Below are 16237 nucleotides of genomic sequence, written 5' to 3'. Positions count from 1 at the left end.
TTTTTTAATGTGTTATTTTTACCCCAGGAAACCCTAGGTCTCGACCCCGACCTGTCAAACTGTGTCCTGGACTTCCTGATGGGCCGCCCCCCCCAGGTGGTGAGGGTAGGTAACAACTTCTCCAACCCGCTGATCCTCAACACTGGAGCCCCACAAGGGTGTGTTCTCAGCCCTCTCCTGTACTCCCTGTTCACCCATGACTGCATGGCCATGCACGCCTCCAACTCAATCATCAAGTTTGCAGACGACACTATAGTGGTAGGCATGATTACCAACAACGACGAGACGGCCTACTGGGAGGTGGTGAGGGCCCTCGGAGTGTGGTGTCAGGAAAATAACTTCACACTCAATGTCAACAAAACAAAGGAGATGATCGTGGACTTCAGGAAACAGCAGCGGGAGCAGCCCCCTATTCACGTCGACGGGACAGTAGTGGAGAGGGTGGAAAGTTAAGTTCCTCGGCGTACACATCACGGGAAAAAACTGAAATGGTCCACCCACACAGACAGTGTGGTGAAGAAGGCGCAGCAGCTGTATCACCGCCTGGTACGGCAACTGCTCCGCCCATAACTGTAAGGCTCTCCAGAGGGTAGTGACGTCTGCACAACACATCACCAGGGGCAAACTACCTGCCCTCCAGGACACCTACACCACCCGATGTCACAGTGTTACAAATCCCTTTTGGCCCAACAGTCTAGGGGAGATGGTAATGAGACCCTTAACATAACTCATGCAAATTATAAGTGAAAAAGTGAGAACGAAATAACCACAGACAACTAAATTACCATCAAACACATGGTTTATTAGAAAACACAGTAATTGGGGGTGGGGGGGGGGCAGGAAAAGGGGCTGAGCTGGACCCAAGGAAAGAAACAATAAGCATCCAAAAACACCCCTAAGCTAGACTAGCCTAGTTCAGCAACAGCTAACTAACTAACCAAAAATACAGTGGGTGGTCCGCCCAGGTCTAAGTAGTGTATTTAAAAGTTTACCCACGGGTAGTGTATGCCCATGGGCGACTTGTCTTGGTTCCCCCTTTTCCCACCAGCAAACAAACACTCAAACACCATAACCAAAAACAATACTCACAGGTGAGGACAAAGTGATATGGAGGTATGGAGGTACTCAAACAAAAGATAGCTCAATACATAAAGAGCCAACGATAGAGACATAGTAGGCGAGCGTGAACCATATAGCTCTACAGACATATGGCATTTACAGAGAGATTGAGCTCCAGAGCAAACAACTGACAGGGTTTTTAAACCAAGGGAAAGGAACTGTGATTGGGTAGGAAACAGGAGGTGTGTCTTCTGATTGATGATTGATTGGTGACTGATTGGGGAGTGATGATTTTTCAACTTCTATCTCAAGGCCATCAAACTGTTAAACAGCCATCACTAACATTGAGTGGCTGCTGCCAACATACTGACTCAACTCTAGCCACTTTAATAATGGAAACATTGTTCAACTATTGTCTTTCTCTCTCTTTGAGTCAACTACTCACCACATTTTATTCACTGCAGTGCTAGCTAGCTGTATCTTATGCTTTCAGTACTAGATTAATTCTCTGATCCTTTGATTGGGTGGACAACATGTCAGTTCATGCTGCAAGAGCTCTGATGGGTTGGAGGAAGTCCTCTGAAGTTGTCATAATTACTGTGTAAGTCTATGGAAGGGGGTGAGAACCATGAACCTCCTAGGTTTTGTACTGAAGTCAATGTAGCAGAGGAGGACAGAAGCTATCTGTCCTACAGCTATACCATGGTGCTACCCTACAGAGTTCTACTGAGGCTACTGTAGACCTTCATTGCAAAGCAGTGTGTTTTAATCAATTATTTGGTAACATGAATATATTTAGTAGAGTTTTATCTAAAAAAGGGTGGTCCTCCCTTTCCTCCTCTGAGGAGCCTCCACTGTCCAGCTGGCCTGCATTAGAGCAGCTGAAATCTGCTATCCACCATGGTTGGAAAGAAGCATGTGATGTGTGCAGAAAGCCCTCTGTCCTCTAACAGAAACTTCCCAATCTCCAGAGAACACTGCCTCAGATCAAAGGAATGTGATGCTTGGATTTTATAAAAACTCTCACCAGACTCGAAAATAGAAGGTACAGGTCAGGTGTAGGTGTGTGTGTGTGTGTGCGTGTGTGTGTGTGTGTGTGTGTGTGTGTGTGTGTGTGTGTGTGTGTGTGTGTGTGTGTGTGTGTGTGTGTGACCGAATCTGTTTGCAGTATCTCTCTACACTGCGTGAGAAAGACTGGTGTTAGGAAAACCAATATGGTCACACTACATTCAAACAGCCCACTGCCCTAAAGGACATATAGGCTGCAATCATAGTGTGCAACAAGATACTATAAGAATTTATAACAATCAGCCAGGTCACCGTGATACAAGTCCGTATTCGTCGTTCATGTCTGAGGATGTCGGGAGATGACATGGAAACCGGACACCAGGGGCAACAGTGAGTGCTGTTACCTTCAAGTAGGTTTCTGTTTTGCTAGGGTGTTGTTGACAGGGATGGGGGCCAGTGGTGGAAAAAGTACTATTGTCATACTTAAAGTAGAAAATGACTCAAGTAAAAGTGAAAGCCACCCAGTAAAATACTACTTGTCTAAAATGATTTGGTTTTAAATATACTGAAGTATCAAAAGTAAATGTAATTGCTAAAATATACTGAAGTATCAAAAGTAAAAGTACAGTAATAAAACAAATCCTTATATTAAGAAAACCAGATGGCACAATTTTCTTGTTTTTTTAAATTTAAGGATAGCCAGGGGCACACTCCAACACTCAGACATAATTTACAAACAAAGCATTTGTGTTTAGTGAGTCTAACAGTGACAGATGAGAGGCAGTGGGGATGACCAGGGATGTTATCCTGATAAGTGTGTGAATTGGTCCATTTTCTGTCCTGCTAAGCATTCAAAATGTAACAACTACTTTTGAGTGTCAAATGTATGGAGTAAAAAGGACAAGTTGTCAAAAATATAAATAGTAAAGTGAAGTACAGATACCCTAAAAAACTACTGAAGTAGTGCTTTAAAGTATTTTTACTCCTCTACTTTACACCACTGATGGTAGATGGGTGTAAGCATCTAGCTCTGATCCCAAAGGTTGAATGTTCAAATCCAGTGATAGGAAGTTGTTTTTTAGATTTTTGTTCTAAGCCTATCCCAAACCATAATCATTCGGTGAGAGCTTGTTGTAACAAACACAGAGACACACAACATAGTCAGGTCCTGTTTCATGTGAAGAGGCACCCAGGCTTCGTGTCAAGCTTCTCTGAGTCAAGTTCCTCAGTGTCCTTGCTGTAGAATGGGAGGATCATGACAAAGTGTTGTGTTGGTGTACTGGGGTTTAGGCTGGTGGGTGGACTGGACACAGGGATGTGTGTTGTGTAGCTCCATGCAGCTGTTGGCTCCAGGGGAGGGAGTGCCAGGCATCCAGGCCCGCAGGGGGCTGCAGCTGTCCCACGGGGGGAGAGGGTGTGTGGGGAAGGTGGGGAAGTCTGGGGTCGCAGTGACAGTGATGGGTGACCCCCTAACCCCACGGTGTAGAAATTAGACTGGTTGCTGTCTGCATGGAGCACAGCCATGTCTAATACTGAGCTGTATATAGACTGGCTATAATCAACAGTTCTATAAGCACCACTCAACAACTCCACCCGTGCTGTATTATGGGGATGTAATAATGGCCATATACCAACAACCAACATGACACAAACATTCCCTAAAGCAGGGGTGTCAAACTCATTCCATGGAGGGCATAGTGTCTGCTGGTTTTCGTTTTTTTCTTTCAATTAAGACCTGAGGGGAGTTTCTTACTAATTAATGACCTTAATTCATCAATCAAGTACAAGGGAGGAACGATAACCCGCAGACACTTGGCCCTCCATGGAATGAGTTTGACACATGTGCTCTAAAGAGTTTCATCACGTGCTGATCTGAGCTCCAAATTGTGCATGCATTATGCCTCTCTGAGTTATGTTACCATAGTTGTAGTTCATAGCTCCATAGTCTTTGGTTTCTGCTGTTATTACTGTAGCTACTGTATCACATTACCTGTGCTATCGAGCCAATGCAGTACCCAATTCCTGGCAGGAAACATCACATCATTCCATCATCAGGGGTGATTGTAGACATGTCTTTAAGCAACTTTTCCCAACTTTTACCTCATCCAGGCTCCGCTGGGGACAGACAGGCATGTCTCTCCCTTGCTCTACTCTCTCGCTCTCTCTCTCTTTTGTGTTACTATAGCTAGGGCCCCATTGTGACATAAGCCTTGCTCCTGTAAAACTAATAATGACAAAGATTTGTACAGGCTTAGCATTCTTTCCCCCTTTCAATGCAGGATATGGGAATGAGGGGGCCAGGGGGTAGAGGGGATTTAGGGAGTGAGAAGGGTGAGGGGATATGTCCTAGTTTGAGAGGGAACATGCTATTTCACAGACGAGTGGCCCCTACTCTGGATCACGAAACATGCTTTTATTCTTTCTGGTTGAATGCCTACATTATCCTCTCAACATACAGCCTATTCAGGAATGCATAGTCATGGCACTTCCAGTGACTTTCTTACAGTATATCATGCATTTCCTATTCCCACAAGTTAGTCATTATGTAAAATGTATGCATACATAGTTAATACTGTAATATGAAATACAGATCTGACTAAATTCAGTAACCCCTTTACAGTATACTGAAAATCTCTCTCTCTTCCCCTCCCTCCTTTGAGCTCCCTCCTCCTTCTCCCGCTCGCTTTCTCCTTCCCTCTCTCAGTGAAAGGCAGACATGTGCTTGCCGTGCCAGCAGACCAATGCTCAGACAGCTGGCTTTCTCTCCTTGACTCCCCTAACTATCTCCCACTTTCTTTTCCCTCCACAGTGGCTCTATTAATTCTTTCTCCTCCTTTCCTTTCCTCTCTTCTTATTTCCCCTGCAGTTTCCCCTGCGCAGACGGATAAAAATAATTGTCCTATAGCAGAGCTTGTGTAATCGCTGGCTTCACAAGCACGGGAGCCACTGCCTCAACACCGGCCCAATAAGGAATACCAAGCACTGGACTGAACACCACAGTGTTGAAGAAAAGGAGAGAACATTTTCTAAACTTCAAGGAAGAAGGATACAGTAAGGAATACAGAGTGACAGAAGAAGAGAGAAGAAACAGAGTGAGGAGGGCAGGAGGAGTGAAGTGTTAGGACCATGCCTGGCTGTCACATCCGGACGCCCCTGTTGTTGGTGCTCTGCATGCTGGTGCTGTCCTGTGGGTCAGGAGGTGCCCGGCGGATCAGAAAGAGAGGGCTTAACCAAAAGGTGGGGTTTAGACCTGATATGAGTACCTTCACTGCAGCAATACTGTGTGTGTGTGTGTGTGTGTGTGTGTGTGTGTGTGTGTGTGTGTGTGTGTGTGTGTGTCTGTGGGGGAGAAAGTAAAGCTGGTGGACATACAGTACATACACTGTTTTAGCAGGCTGGCAGAGGGGTGTAGTTTGGAGGTTTTAGCAATAGCAGCACCATGGTTTCGTGAATGCTGTGTAGTCCCCTGTGTATTGTCCTCCCCACTCTGTCCTGGCTGTGTGAGGAGTGGAGGAGTGACGGACAGTCATGCAGAAGACTGAACACAGAGAAACAGCATGGCCATTGTCACAGAGGGGTTTCTGTAGTAAGAGCAGCAGACAGAGACAGCAGTGGAGAGAGAGATGGGAGGCAGAGAGAGGGGATGTAGAGGCACACAGGATGGAGCTCTCTTTTTCCCTCCAGAGCAGCAAAGCAGAATGAGCAGCTGGCCAGCACAGCCAAAAACATGCCAACAATCTGCTAGCATGGGGAGAACATTACAATAACCACAGCTTCCACTGCTTAGTAACACACACCTGTTTTTGTATCACATCTAGGGGGATATTCTCTGATCCTGACATGTGTCTGGACATCAAATCTAATTTTATTTGTCACATGCTTTGTAAACAAAAGGTGTAGGCTGACAGTGAAAAGCTTAGGTAGGGGTAAAGTGGTAGGGGTAAAGGTACAGTAGGGGTAAAGTGATATGGGTATAGGTAGGGGTAAAGTGATAAGGCGACAGGATAAATAATAAGCAGTAGCAAGAGCGTTTGTGATGAGTCAAAAGAGTTAGTGCAAAGGGGGGTCAATGCAGATAGTCTCTGTAGCTATTTGATGAACTATTTAGCAGTCTTATGGCTTGGGGGTAGAAGCTGTTCACAGGTTCCTGTTGGTTCCTTGACTTGGTGCATCGGTACCACTTGCCATGCGGTAGCAGAGAGAACCGTTTTTGACCATTTTTACACCGCCTGGTAAAGAGGTCCTGGATGTTAGGGAGCTCAGCCCCAATGATGTACTGGGCCATAGGCACTACCCTCTGTAGCGCCTTGCGGTACCAAGCGGTGATGCAGCCAGTGAAGATGCTCTCAATTGTGCAGCTGTAGAAATTGTTGAGGTTCTGAGGGGGAAGAGGCGTTGTAGTGCCTTTTCACAACTGTTGGTGTGTGTGGACCATGTTAATTGATTCTTGATTCTTAGCCATGTTGTGTTGTGCTGCTATTTTTATTGACTTGGCCAAAGCTTTTGATATGGTAGACCATTCCATTCTTGTGGGCCGGCTAAGGAGTGTTGGTGTCTCTGAGGGGTCTTTGGCCTGGTTTGCTAACTACCTCTCTCAATGAGTGGGGTGTATAAAGTCACTGCAGAACATCTGCTTTCTCAGCCACTGCCCGTCACCAAGGGTGTACCCCAAGGCTCAATCCTAGGAACCACGCTCTTCTCAAATGACATCAACAACATAGCTCAGGCAGTAGGTAGCTCTCTTATCCATTTATTATGCTGATGATACTGTCTTATACTCAGCTGGACCCTCCCCGGACTTTGTGTTAAACTCTCTACAACCTTTCTTAGTGTCCAACAAGCTTTCTCTGCCCTGAACCTTGATCTGAACACCTCCAAAACAAAGGTAATGTGGTTTGGTAAGAAGACTGCCCCTCTCCCCACAGATGTGATTATTACCTTTGAGGGTTTAGAGCTTGAGGTAGTCACCTCATACAAATACTTTGGAGTATGGCTAGACGGTACAATGTCCTTCTCTCAGCACATATCAAATCTGCAGGCTAAATCTAAAGTTAAATCTAGACTTGGTTTCCTCTATTGTAATCGCTCCTCTTTCACCCCAGCTGCCAAACTAACCCTGATTCAGATGACCATCGTACCCATGCTAAATTACGGAGACGTAATTTATAGATTGGCAGGTAAGGGTGCTCTCGAGCGGCTAGATGTTCTTTACCATTCGGCTATCAGATTGCCACCAATGCTCCTTACAGGACACATCGCTGCATTGTATACTCCTCTTTAAACTGGTCATCTCTGTATACCCGTTGCAAGACCCACTGGTTGATGCTTATTTATAAAACCCTCTTAGGCCTCACTCCTCCATATCTGAGATATATTGCAGCCATCATCCTTCACATACAACACCCGTTCTGCCAGTCACATTCTGTTTAAGGTCCCTAAAGCACACACATCGGGTCGCTCGTCTTTTCAGTTCGCTGCAGATCGCGACTGGAACGAGCTCCAACATAAAAAAGTCCAGTTTGAGTGTATCTCAATCCCTTCATTCAAAGACTCAATCATGGACACTTACTGACAGTTGTGGCTGCTTTGCGTGATGTATTGTTGTCTCTACCTTCTTGCCCTTTGTGCTGTTGTCCGTGCCCAATAATGTTTGTACCCTGTTTTGTGCTGCTACCATGTTGTGCTGCTACCATGTTGTTGTCATGTTGTGATGCTACCATGCTGTGTTGTCATGTGTGTTTTGTCCTATATTTTTAATCCCAGCCCCTTCCCCTGCAGGAGGCCTTTTGGTAGGCCGTCATTGTAAATAAGAATTTGTTCTTAACTGACTTGCCTAATAAAATAAAAAAATTATAAAAATTCAAATTTATAAAAAAATTCCTTAGTGATGTGGACGAGAAACTTGAAGCTCTCGACTCGCTCCACTACAGCCCCGTCGATGTGGATGGTGGCATGCTCGGCCCTCCGTTTCCTGTAGTCCACGATCAGCTCCTTTGTCTTGCTGACATTGAGGGAAAGATTGGTGTCCTGACACCACACTGCCAAGTCACTGACATCCTCCCTATAGGCTGTCTCATCATCGGTGATTAGGCCTAACACTGTTGTGTCATCAGAAAACACAATGATGGTGTTGGAGTCGTGCGCCGCCACGCAGTTGTGGGTGAACGGAGTACAGGAGGGGACTAAGCATGCACCCCTGAAGTGCCCCCGTGTTGAGGGTCAGCGTGGCAGATGTGTTTTTGCCTACCCTCACCACCTGGGGGCAGCCCGTCAGGATGTCCAAATCATGAAACCAAATGTAATTATATAGCACATTTCAGGCATGATTGCAATGCGCTTCGCAAAAAAAATATAATAAAGAAAAAGAGTAATATTTACTATACAACAAACACAAGGGAATAAAAAAACTAAAGAATAACAAAAACTGAAAAAAGCACCCTAAGGAAAAGCAAAGCTAAAAAGGTGTTTTAATTAAGATATTTTAAATATGACCAGTTTCAGCCCCCAGGCTATTCCAGAGGCTGGGGGCAAAACTCCTAAAGGCTGCCTCTTCATACTTCTTGGTCCTAGGCTTTTGGATAGTTAGGTACCCAGTAGGACCTGAGGGACCTACTGGGTACATAACTTAAAAGCATGTCTGGCATGTATTGGTGCACAATAGTGGATTGATTTAAAAACCAATAGAAGAAGGCAGGCAGCCAGTGCAGAGACGTTAAATCCGGTGTAATGTGTGCTCTCCATCTGGTCTTGGTCAGTACCCGTGATGCAGCATTCTGTTTGTTTTGTAGTTTAGCAATGACAGGAGAGCATTACAGTAGTCAAGACTGCTTGTAATAAAAGCATGACTGGGTCTTTCTGTGGTAAAAAGTTATTTTGGTCACATTCCTAATATGTGAATTGAAATTGAGCTCAGAATCTAAAATGACATCTGGTGTTTTATCTTTATTGCCCAGGATCCAGTTGCAGAGGGAGGCGTTCACTACCAGGGTCCCGAGCATAGTGACGAGCTTGGAGGGCATTGTGGTGTTGAACGCTGAGCTGTAAATGAACAACATTCTCAAGGAGGCATTCCTGTTCTGTTTCTGGGCCATCTGCCACAGCCTCTCAGGACTTTTATGTCCTCCCCAGGTGATTCTCACATCTATATTTACCATCTAATTGCTACAGCTCCATATCAATGGTAGCAATAAGGACATTAATCCCATGGGATTGGGCTGTTTGTGTGCTGAGACGACAGAACAAACAAGACTGGAAGAGGCATCCTAATTTTGCTCATTCCAGTATGTCAGCCAAATTCATTTACTAGGCTATTCCAAGATGGCTGCACTCAATATAGGTTATAATCCCTCTAGTATAGCCAGTAAATACCACTCTCTATATAAATAGGATTAAAAAAATACACATATGCATAACAAATACAAAACACAATATGGCCTTGGCATACAGTAAAAACATAGTCTGGAAGAAATCCACAGATGGTCAAGACTGTTTCATACTTGGTTTGAGTAAACTTCCGTGTAGGTCAGAGTTAATACACTTAGCCCACTGAGGCTTCGATAGGAGTTATGAACGTTAATCCCAGTCAGATGATATCATGTGAGGATGGTCTGGACATTACTGTACACACCCACAGGATGATCAACTCCCCGCTGAGAGCAAGCTGGAGAAGCACCCCCCACTGTTCTCTGGTGATATAATAAACATGTGATAGTCCAAACATCCATCAAGATAAAACACCATGGTAAAACAGTTCGTGCAGAAGCAGGCAGTCACCTGCATGGGTGATATGTCTCAGTTTAACTATTAAAAAAATAGCATGTCTGGCTACATTCCATCCTTTTATACATTTAAGGTCAAAACTCACCAGCTGTCAGTCAATTAGTTAGTCAGTCAGCCAGCCAGTGACTCAGTCAGCCTCTCAGCCAGTCAGTCAATGTCATGGCAGGAAATCAAATCAAAGTTTATTTGTCACGTGCACTGAATACAACAGTACAATACAACTGTAGACCTTACAGTGAAATGCTTACTTACAGGCTCTAACCAATAGTGCAAAACAGGTATTAGGTTAATTAACAATAGGTAGGTAAATAAATAAAACAGTAAAAAGACAGGCTACATACAGATACCAGTTAGTCAGGCTGCTTGAGGTAGTATGTACATGTAGATATGGTTAAAGTGACTATGCATATATGATGAACAGAGAGTAGCAGTAGCCTGAAAGAGGGGTTGGCGGGTGGTGGGTGTGACACAATGCAGATAGCCCGGTTAGCCAATGCGCGGGAGCACTGGTTGTTCGGCCCAATTGAGGTAGTATGTACATGAATGTATAGTTAAAGTGACTATGCATATATGATAAACAGAGAGTAGCAGAAGCATAAAAAGAGGGGTTGTGGGGGCACACAATGCAAATACTCTGGGTAGCCATTTGATTACCTGTTCAGGAGTCTTATGGCTTGGGGGTAAAAACTGTTGAGAAGCCTTTTTGTCCTAGACTTGGCACTCCGGTACCACTTGCCATGCGGTAATAGAGAGAACAGTCTATCACTGGGGTGGCTGGGGTCTTTGACAATTTTTAGGGCCTTCCTCTGACACCGCCTGGTGTAGAGGTCCTGGATGGCAGGCAGCTTAGCCCCAGTGATGTAGTGGGCCATACGCTCTACCCTCTGTAGTGCCTTGCGATCAGAGGCCAAGCAATTGCCGTACCAGGCAGTGATGCAACCAGTTGCAGCTGTAGAACATTGAGGATCTCAGGATCCATGCCAAATCTTTTTAGTTTCCTGAGGGGGAATAAATAACATTCTCACATAATTGTTCCTTTTGTCCAGGTGGGAAAGGGAAGTGTGGAGTGCAATAGAGATTGCATCATCTGTGGATCTGTTTGGGCGGTATGCAAATTGGAGTGGGTCTAGGGTGTCTGGGATAATGGTGTTGATGTGAGCCATTACCAACCTTTAAAAGCACTCCATGCCTACGGATGTGAGTGCTACGGGTCTGTAGTCATTTAGGCAGGTTGCCTTTGTGTTCTCGGGCACAGGGACTATGGTGGTCTGCTTGAAACATGTTGGTATTGCAGACTCAATCAGGGACATGTTGAAAATGTCAGTGAAGACACCTGCCAGTTGGTCAGCACATGCCCGGAGCACACATCCGTCCTGGTAATCAGTCTGGCCCCGCAGCCTTGCTTCCCTTTGTAGTCTGTAATAGTTTGTAAGTCGAACGCCAGATAAGACGTGTCGGAGCCGGTGTAGTATGATTCAATCTTAGCCCTGTATTGACGCTTTGCATGTTTGATGGTTCGTCGCAGGGCATAGCAGGATTTCTTGTAAGCTTCCGGGTTAGAGCACCTTGAACGTGGCAGCTCTACCCTTTAGCTCTACCCTTGCAACATGAACTGGTGCTAGAGCAAGGCTGGTCTGGAAAACTTTCTAAGCACAGGGGATCTCAGAATGGGAAGGAGGGTGGAGAATGGATGCTGTTGTATTACAGAAGAAAGAGATACGGATCTAAATAACATGGTCAATGCTTAAGTATGACTATCATTAAATAATCAGTGCAATCCATACATCTATTTGGGGTGTACGACTATCACATTGCACATAGTTTCACTGGAGAAGCTGAGTGGTGTGCTTCCTGGAGTTCTAGGAATCAGGATGTGTCTGATCTAAGGACTAGATACAGTACAGACGTCAATGGCCTGATTACAGTTTACATCACAGTCTGCAGCCAAATAAGGTCTCTGATGGCTTTAGCCCACTCTGCTGAATCGCTCAGCTTTGAAAACACTGCCCTGGAAGTAATCAATATAACAGGTCTGCCGGCATCTCTGTGGCCCAGCAGGAAGAGACCAATGACTGTAAATAAACAATGTGGGACTGAACATCAAACAGACACATGCAGCACGGCACAGTACAGGACATGGTAGGGCAGCTTGGCATTCAGACTGATAGACAGGAACCGGATATTCTACTTCCTCTGCTACTGAGATCTGAGGAGAAACCATGGGAACTGGGCAGATAATGAACCATGGTCACTGTAGCTCACGTTGTCCAAACACATGGATAATCAACCTCACTCTTGTACTTTAAACCTAGAGTTGTCTGAACTGCATTTGTAAAGATACAGGGTGACATGAGGATGAAAGTGATCTTTACCTGTAAAGTTGTAAACATGATTAGAATCCTTTTGTAGACCCAACAGCATTGTGACGTGTGATTGGCTTCTCTTTGACATACTGTAGGACAGGCTAATATAGCTCGGCCTAGAAACCCTCAGGAGACAGTCAGAAGATCTGACAGATGATGGATCCAATCTGGCCAATGTGGACCACAGCTGCTAAAAGCACGGATTCTTTGAATGAAGAGAGCACTGATGTTGCCTGATAACTCATCCTGAATTTAACTCTGTTGCTCTATCAAGCTCTGATCAGGTCAAAAAGCTCTAAAGATTCATTTTGAGGAAGGAGAATCACTGTAAAGGGCATAAAACATCTGGAAGTGTTACTAAGACATGGTCAATTAGCGTAAAATCAGGATCAATAACCTAACCAAGTCAGCACTGTGTTCCTTTTACTGCAGTCACACTGACATGGAAGGAAAGAAAGTAGTGCACTCGTGTATTGCCACACGCTACATGTTGATCCAGTCACTGAGCCATGGTAAGACCTGGCACCCCACCCACCAGGCTGGCAGTTGACAGAGCAAATTATTTGTGTGTTTATTACAAACATGCATTCTGTGTCAAACACCAGCGCCAAACAGTTACTTTCGTTTTTATGGTTGGTTTGGAAGAGCAGTCGCTTAGCCTGCCAAATAAACAGTGCAGTTTTAACGATCACGTGCAGTCGGCAAGCCCATTATCTCATTAGTGAGAGAGGGGGGGGGGAACTCTCAGAGGGCCCCTGGCACAGTCTCTCTGTCAGGGGGAAAGGGACAGGGACACCTTACCCGGGCCGGCAGGGCATCCACGTCGAGAGCAGCAGGATGTGCACTTGAAATTACAGTGTCTGGTCTGGAGCTCCATGATAAAGATGAGCTTTGGTTAACATTGGCCAGACTACATGGAACATTTGCATCCTGATTAGTGTTGGCAGTCAGAGTGAGCCCCTCAGAATGAGACTGTGTGGCTGGCCCTGTACAGTAGGCTAGCTCAACTGCAACTGGAAACCGGACCTCACTGGATCTGTTGCTGTGCCAGAGCAGGAATAGCACTTGGAAAATATTAGGAAAGACCCACAAAAGCTACCTTCTTAGCTCTATGGTTATAAGCACATCATATACAGTGATAACAAACCTGAATAAAACAGTGTTTGACGTATGAAATCCTCCAAGAAGTAGTTCACACCATAGGTGAAAGGAAATAGTTCAAGTTTATTGAACCGAGCAAAGCAGTAAGTACAGCCATGGCTGTATTACAGAACTGATTATGTAAGTGTTTCACAAGCTCCTTTAGAGAAAAATCACAGACCACCACTGTTCAGGTGAGGTGGAGAATGTGTGTTTGACATAATCATATTTTCCTGTATCACATTCACATTCTGTTCCTAGGCCAGCATTGAAAATAAGAATCTGTTCTTAACTGAATTGCCCAGTTAAATAAAGGTAAAAAAAATGTAAATGTTGACCCCATGACTTTTAATTTTTAATTTGATTTATTTAACTAGCAAGGCAGTTAAGAACAAATTCTTAGCCATCAGTTCTTCATCACTCTACGTGTTTAGAGTGAAGGTCAAGGTGTTTACTAACAGGCATGATAGCTTAACACAGAAAATATAACAAACAGAAGCTGATGGAAAATGTTGCAACAAGTATGTTACAAAAATCCATTACCGCCACCTGCTGGTCAAAGGTGTTAGGACAAGCACACGTCACAATTCATCTTTGTAGGCCTACTGTATGTACACAAAGATTCCAGCAATCACCAACTGTGTTGACCAGGTCTCTCTGTTTCAGCCTCAGGATAGTAGAATGCACATTTCTGTTCAAACAAAGTAATTCTGTTCTCTCCTCTAAGGACTATGAGTATCCAAATCAGCAGTCCCAATCCACGCAGCACCAGAAGAATGACCGCTGCCCACCCCCACCTCAGATGCTGCCGGAGCGGGCCTGCGAGGTGCCCGGCTGCCGCTCTGACTCAGAGTGTGAGCGCCACAAGCGCTGCTGCTATAACGGCTGCATCTACGCCTGTCTGGAGTCAGTGCAGCCACCACCAGGTAAGCGCCAGTGATCTAGGTGACAGCACGCATGGTCATACATAGCGTGGGCATAGTTCTAACGATTGGTACTAGGATATGCAGTAAAATACTGATGATATCATTAGGATCAAACTTACCAATGATGTGTGTTTGTGTTGACCAGTGCTGGACTGGCTGGTTCAACCTAAGCCTCGGTGGCTGGGAGGGAACGGCTGGCTTCTAGACGGTCCAGATGAGGTACTGCAGGGTGAGTAGCCTGGAACATCACCATTAAAACAGACCTGAAAGCAACACCATCAGTGTGTGTGTTTAGTTTACCTCTGACCTGTGTGTCCCCTGCTCTCCAGCGGAGGCCTGCAGCACCACAGAGGATGGTGACGAGCCCCTGCACTGTCCCACAGGCTATGAGTGCCACATCATCAACCAAGGAAACCCCGCCGCTGGCATCCCCAATCGGGGACAGTGCATCAAGTCTCGTGGCAACTCTGGTAAGGTCCGATTCAGTCAGACATTTAATGTAGTTCTAAAAACAGGCATAATCACGAACTAGAGGTGCTATTTCTCATCTAGATGGACGTCCCATGAGGCAAAAGTCCTACAAGGACTATAAGGATTACTTGGGTAAGTGTGGTGATCAACTGTCCTGTATACTCCATAATTATACTGCTAGGGTCTCTTTTACATGAACATGCCTGTCATTATTCCACTATAGGAATTGGAAGCAGCTCTAATAATGCAGTGGCCTATGAGAAACAACACCACAAACACATGGGATGAGGTAGGTGTTATTGGGATGCCATTTAGGAAAATAAGAGGACAGAATAAAGCCTATATTGTTTGCTATGACTGAGATAAAGGTCAATATAACAATCTATAATAACCATTTGTATCTGACAGATCGTAAAAAGCTGGTAGTCTCTTCAAAGCAGTCTCTCCTCAGATCTTCAGATACCGCAACACAGAACCTCAGCTATCAGAGCCCACATATCATACCTCTCTTGACAACGGAACACAGAACAACCAGACAACCCTACGGTGCTTTACACTTCCCATGTCTGGCCTGGGGAAAGGAGGAAACCAAGCCTTCAGTTCCTACCTCTCTCAAACTGGCACACTCCTTTGGTTGTAATAATGGTGCAGGCAGGGTTTTAAACAATACTTTGACAGATGTACACACACACACAGAGAAACATGCTTTGGTTTAGTCATAGGCAAGACGTAATGGTGTTATGGTTGAAAAGGAGAAATGAACAAGACAAAGCCCCTTTCTTGATCGGTCTCAAACCGCAAAAATAACAGCCTTTTTTCTATACACAATATCAAAGTAGATGCACTGAAACCCCCCACAACCAGACACACACGTATCTCATAGAAGAGAAAATAAGGACTATGTGCTGCTGTTGGCCCTCTCACCCTTCAGGCCAGCAGGATGAAGATCCCATAAACACACAGACGAGGAACAGACCCAGAACCACCAAAACAATCCATACACTCTGCTTACATGTCAAAGCATGTCTATCATGGTGGGAGAGCAAGCTGGGCCTTATACCAGTATGACCCCATCATCAACACACAGGAGTTGTTCAAAGTGTTTGTATCGACTGTACATGAAATAGGACATATTCCATTCAGTATATTCCCTCAGTCGGTCCAAAAATGAACATTAGTATGACAGAAAGACGGGTGTGAGTGGTTAGGAATATCCATATCTGGATTTTAGTACATCAAATGGTGCTCGGTTCTAAGGCTGTATCTTCTAACAGAACAATAAGCTGGTCTACACGACTGAATTCCACAACTAATAAGCTAGAGGTATGAACATGTAACCATTTTCTATGAGGGAGACAGTAATATCCAAATGTCAAACTGGTGCTGTAATGTTGCTTTGGTATTACAAATAAACTGTATGTTTGAAGAATGATCTGCTATTTACATTATTGTAGACTTAAACCAGAGACAAACTTTACACTGAAACCTAAC

The 16237-nt window shown here is 44.8% G+C and overlaps 1 protein-coding gene across 2 annotated transcripts; it reads left to right on the top strand.

Moving 5' to 3' along the window:
- Positions 1-4774: 4774 nt before the first annotated feature.
- On the top strand, positions 4775-16178 carry LOC115109345 (WAP four-disulfide core domain protein 1). 2 transcript variants are annotated; one of them, XM_029634151.2, is made up of 8 exons: positions 5219-5304; positions 9021-9195; positions 14077-14275; positions 14421-14504; positions 14605-14745; positions 14828-14878; positions 14970-15035; positions 15155-16178. In XM_029634151.2, the coding sequence occupies exons 2-7, from the start codon at positions 9112-9114 to the stop codon at positions 15032-15034; spliced, it is 624 nt and encodes a 207-aa protein (XP_029490011.1). In that variant the 5' UTR covers positions 5219-5304; positions 9021-9111; the 3' UTR covers position 15035; positions 15155-16178. The 2 variants fall into 2 exon arrangements, with proteins under 2 accessions (XP_029490010.1, XP_029490011.1); XM_029634150.2 differs by lacking the exon at positions 9021-9195 and having other exon boundaries at positions 4775-5304.
- The last annotated feature ends 59 nt before the right edge of the window (positions 16179-16237 follow it).

The sequence above is a fragment of the Oncorhynchus nerka genome, linkage group LG25 (genome assembly GCF_034236695.1).
Source record: "Oncorhynchus nerka isolate Pitt River linkage group LG25, Oner_Uvic_2.0, whole genome shotgun sequence".
NCBI lineage: Eukaryota > Metazoa > Chordata > Actinopteri > Salmoniformes > Salmonidae > Oncorhynchus > Oncorhynchus nerka.
The sequence above is the reverse complement of the archived record's forward strand: the minus strand, read 5'-3'. Positions and strand labels throughout refer to the sequence as shown.

Bases quoted from the DNA above. Each gene is read 5' to 3' on its own strand.
- LOC115109345 (XM_029634150.2), top strand. From the start codon at position 5,194: ATGCCTGGCTGTCACATCCGGACGCCCCTGTTGTTGGTGCTCTGCATG. The intron at 14,276-14,420 runs GTAAGCGCCAGT...TGTGTTGACCAG, and splicing joins GTCAGTGCAGCCACCACCAG to TGCTGGACTGGCTGGTTCAA. The intron at 14,879-14,969 runs GTAAGTGTGGTG...ATTCCACTATAG, and splicing joins GGACTATAAGGATTACTTGG to GAATTGGAAGCAGCTCTAAT.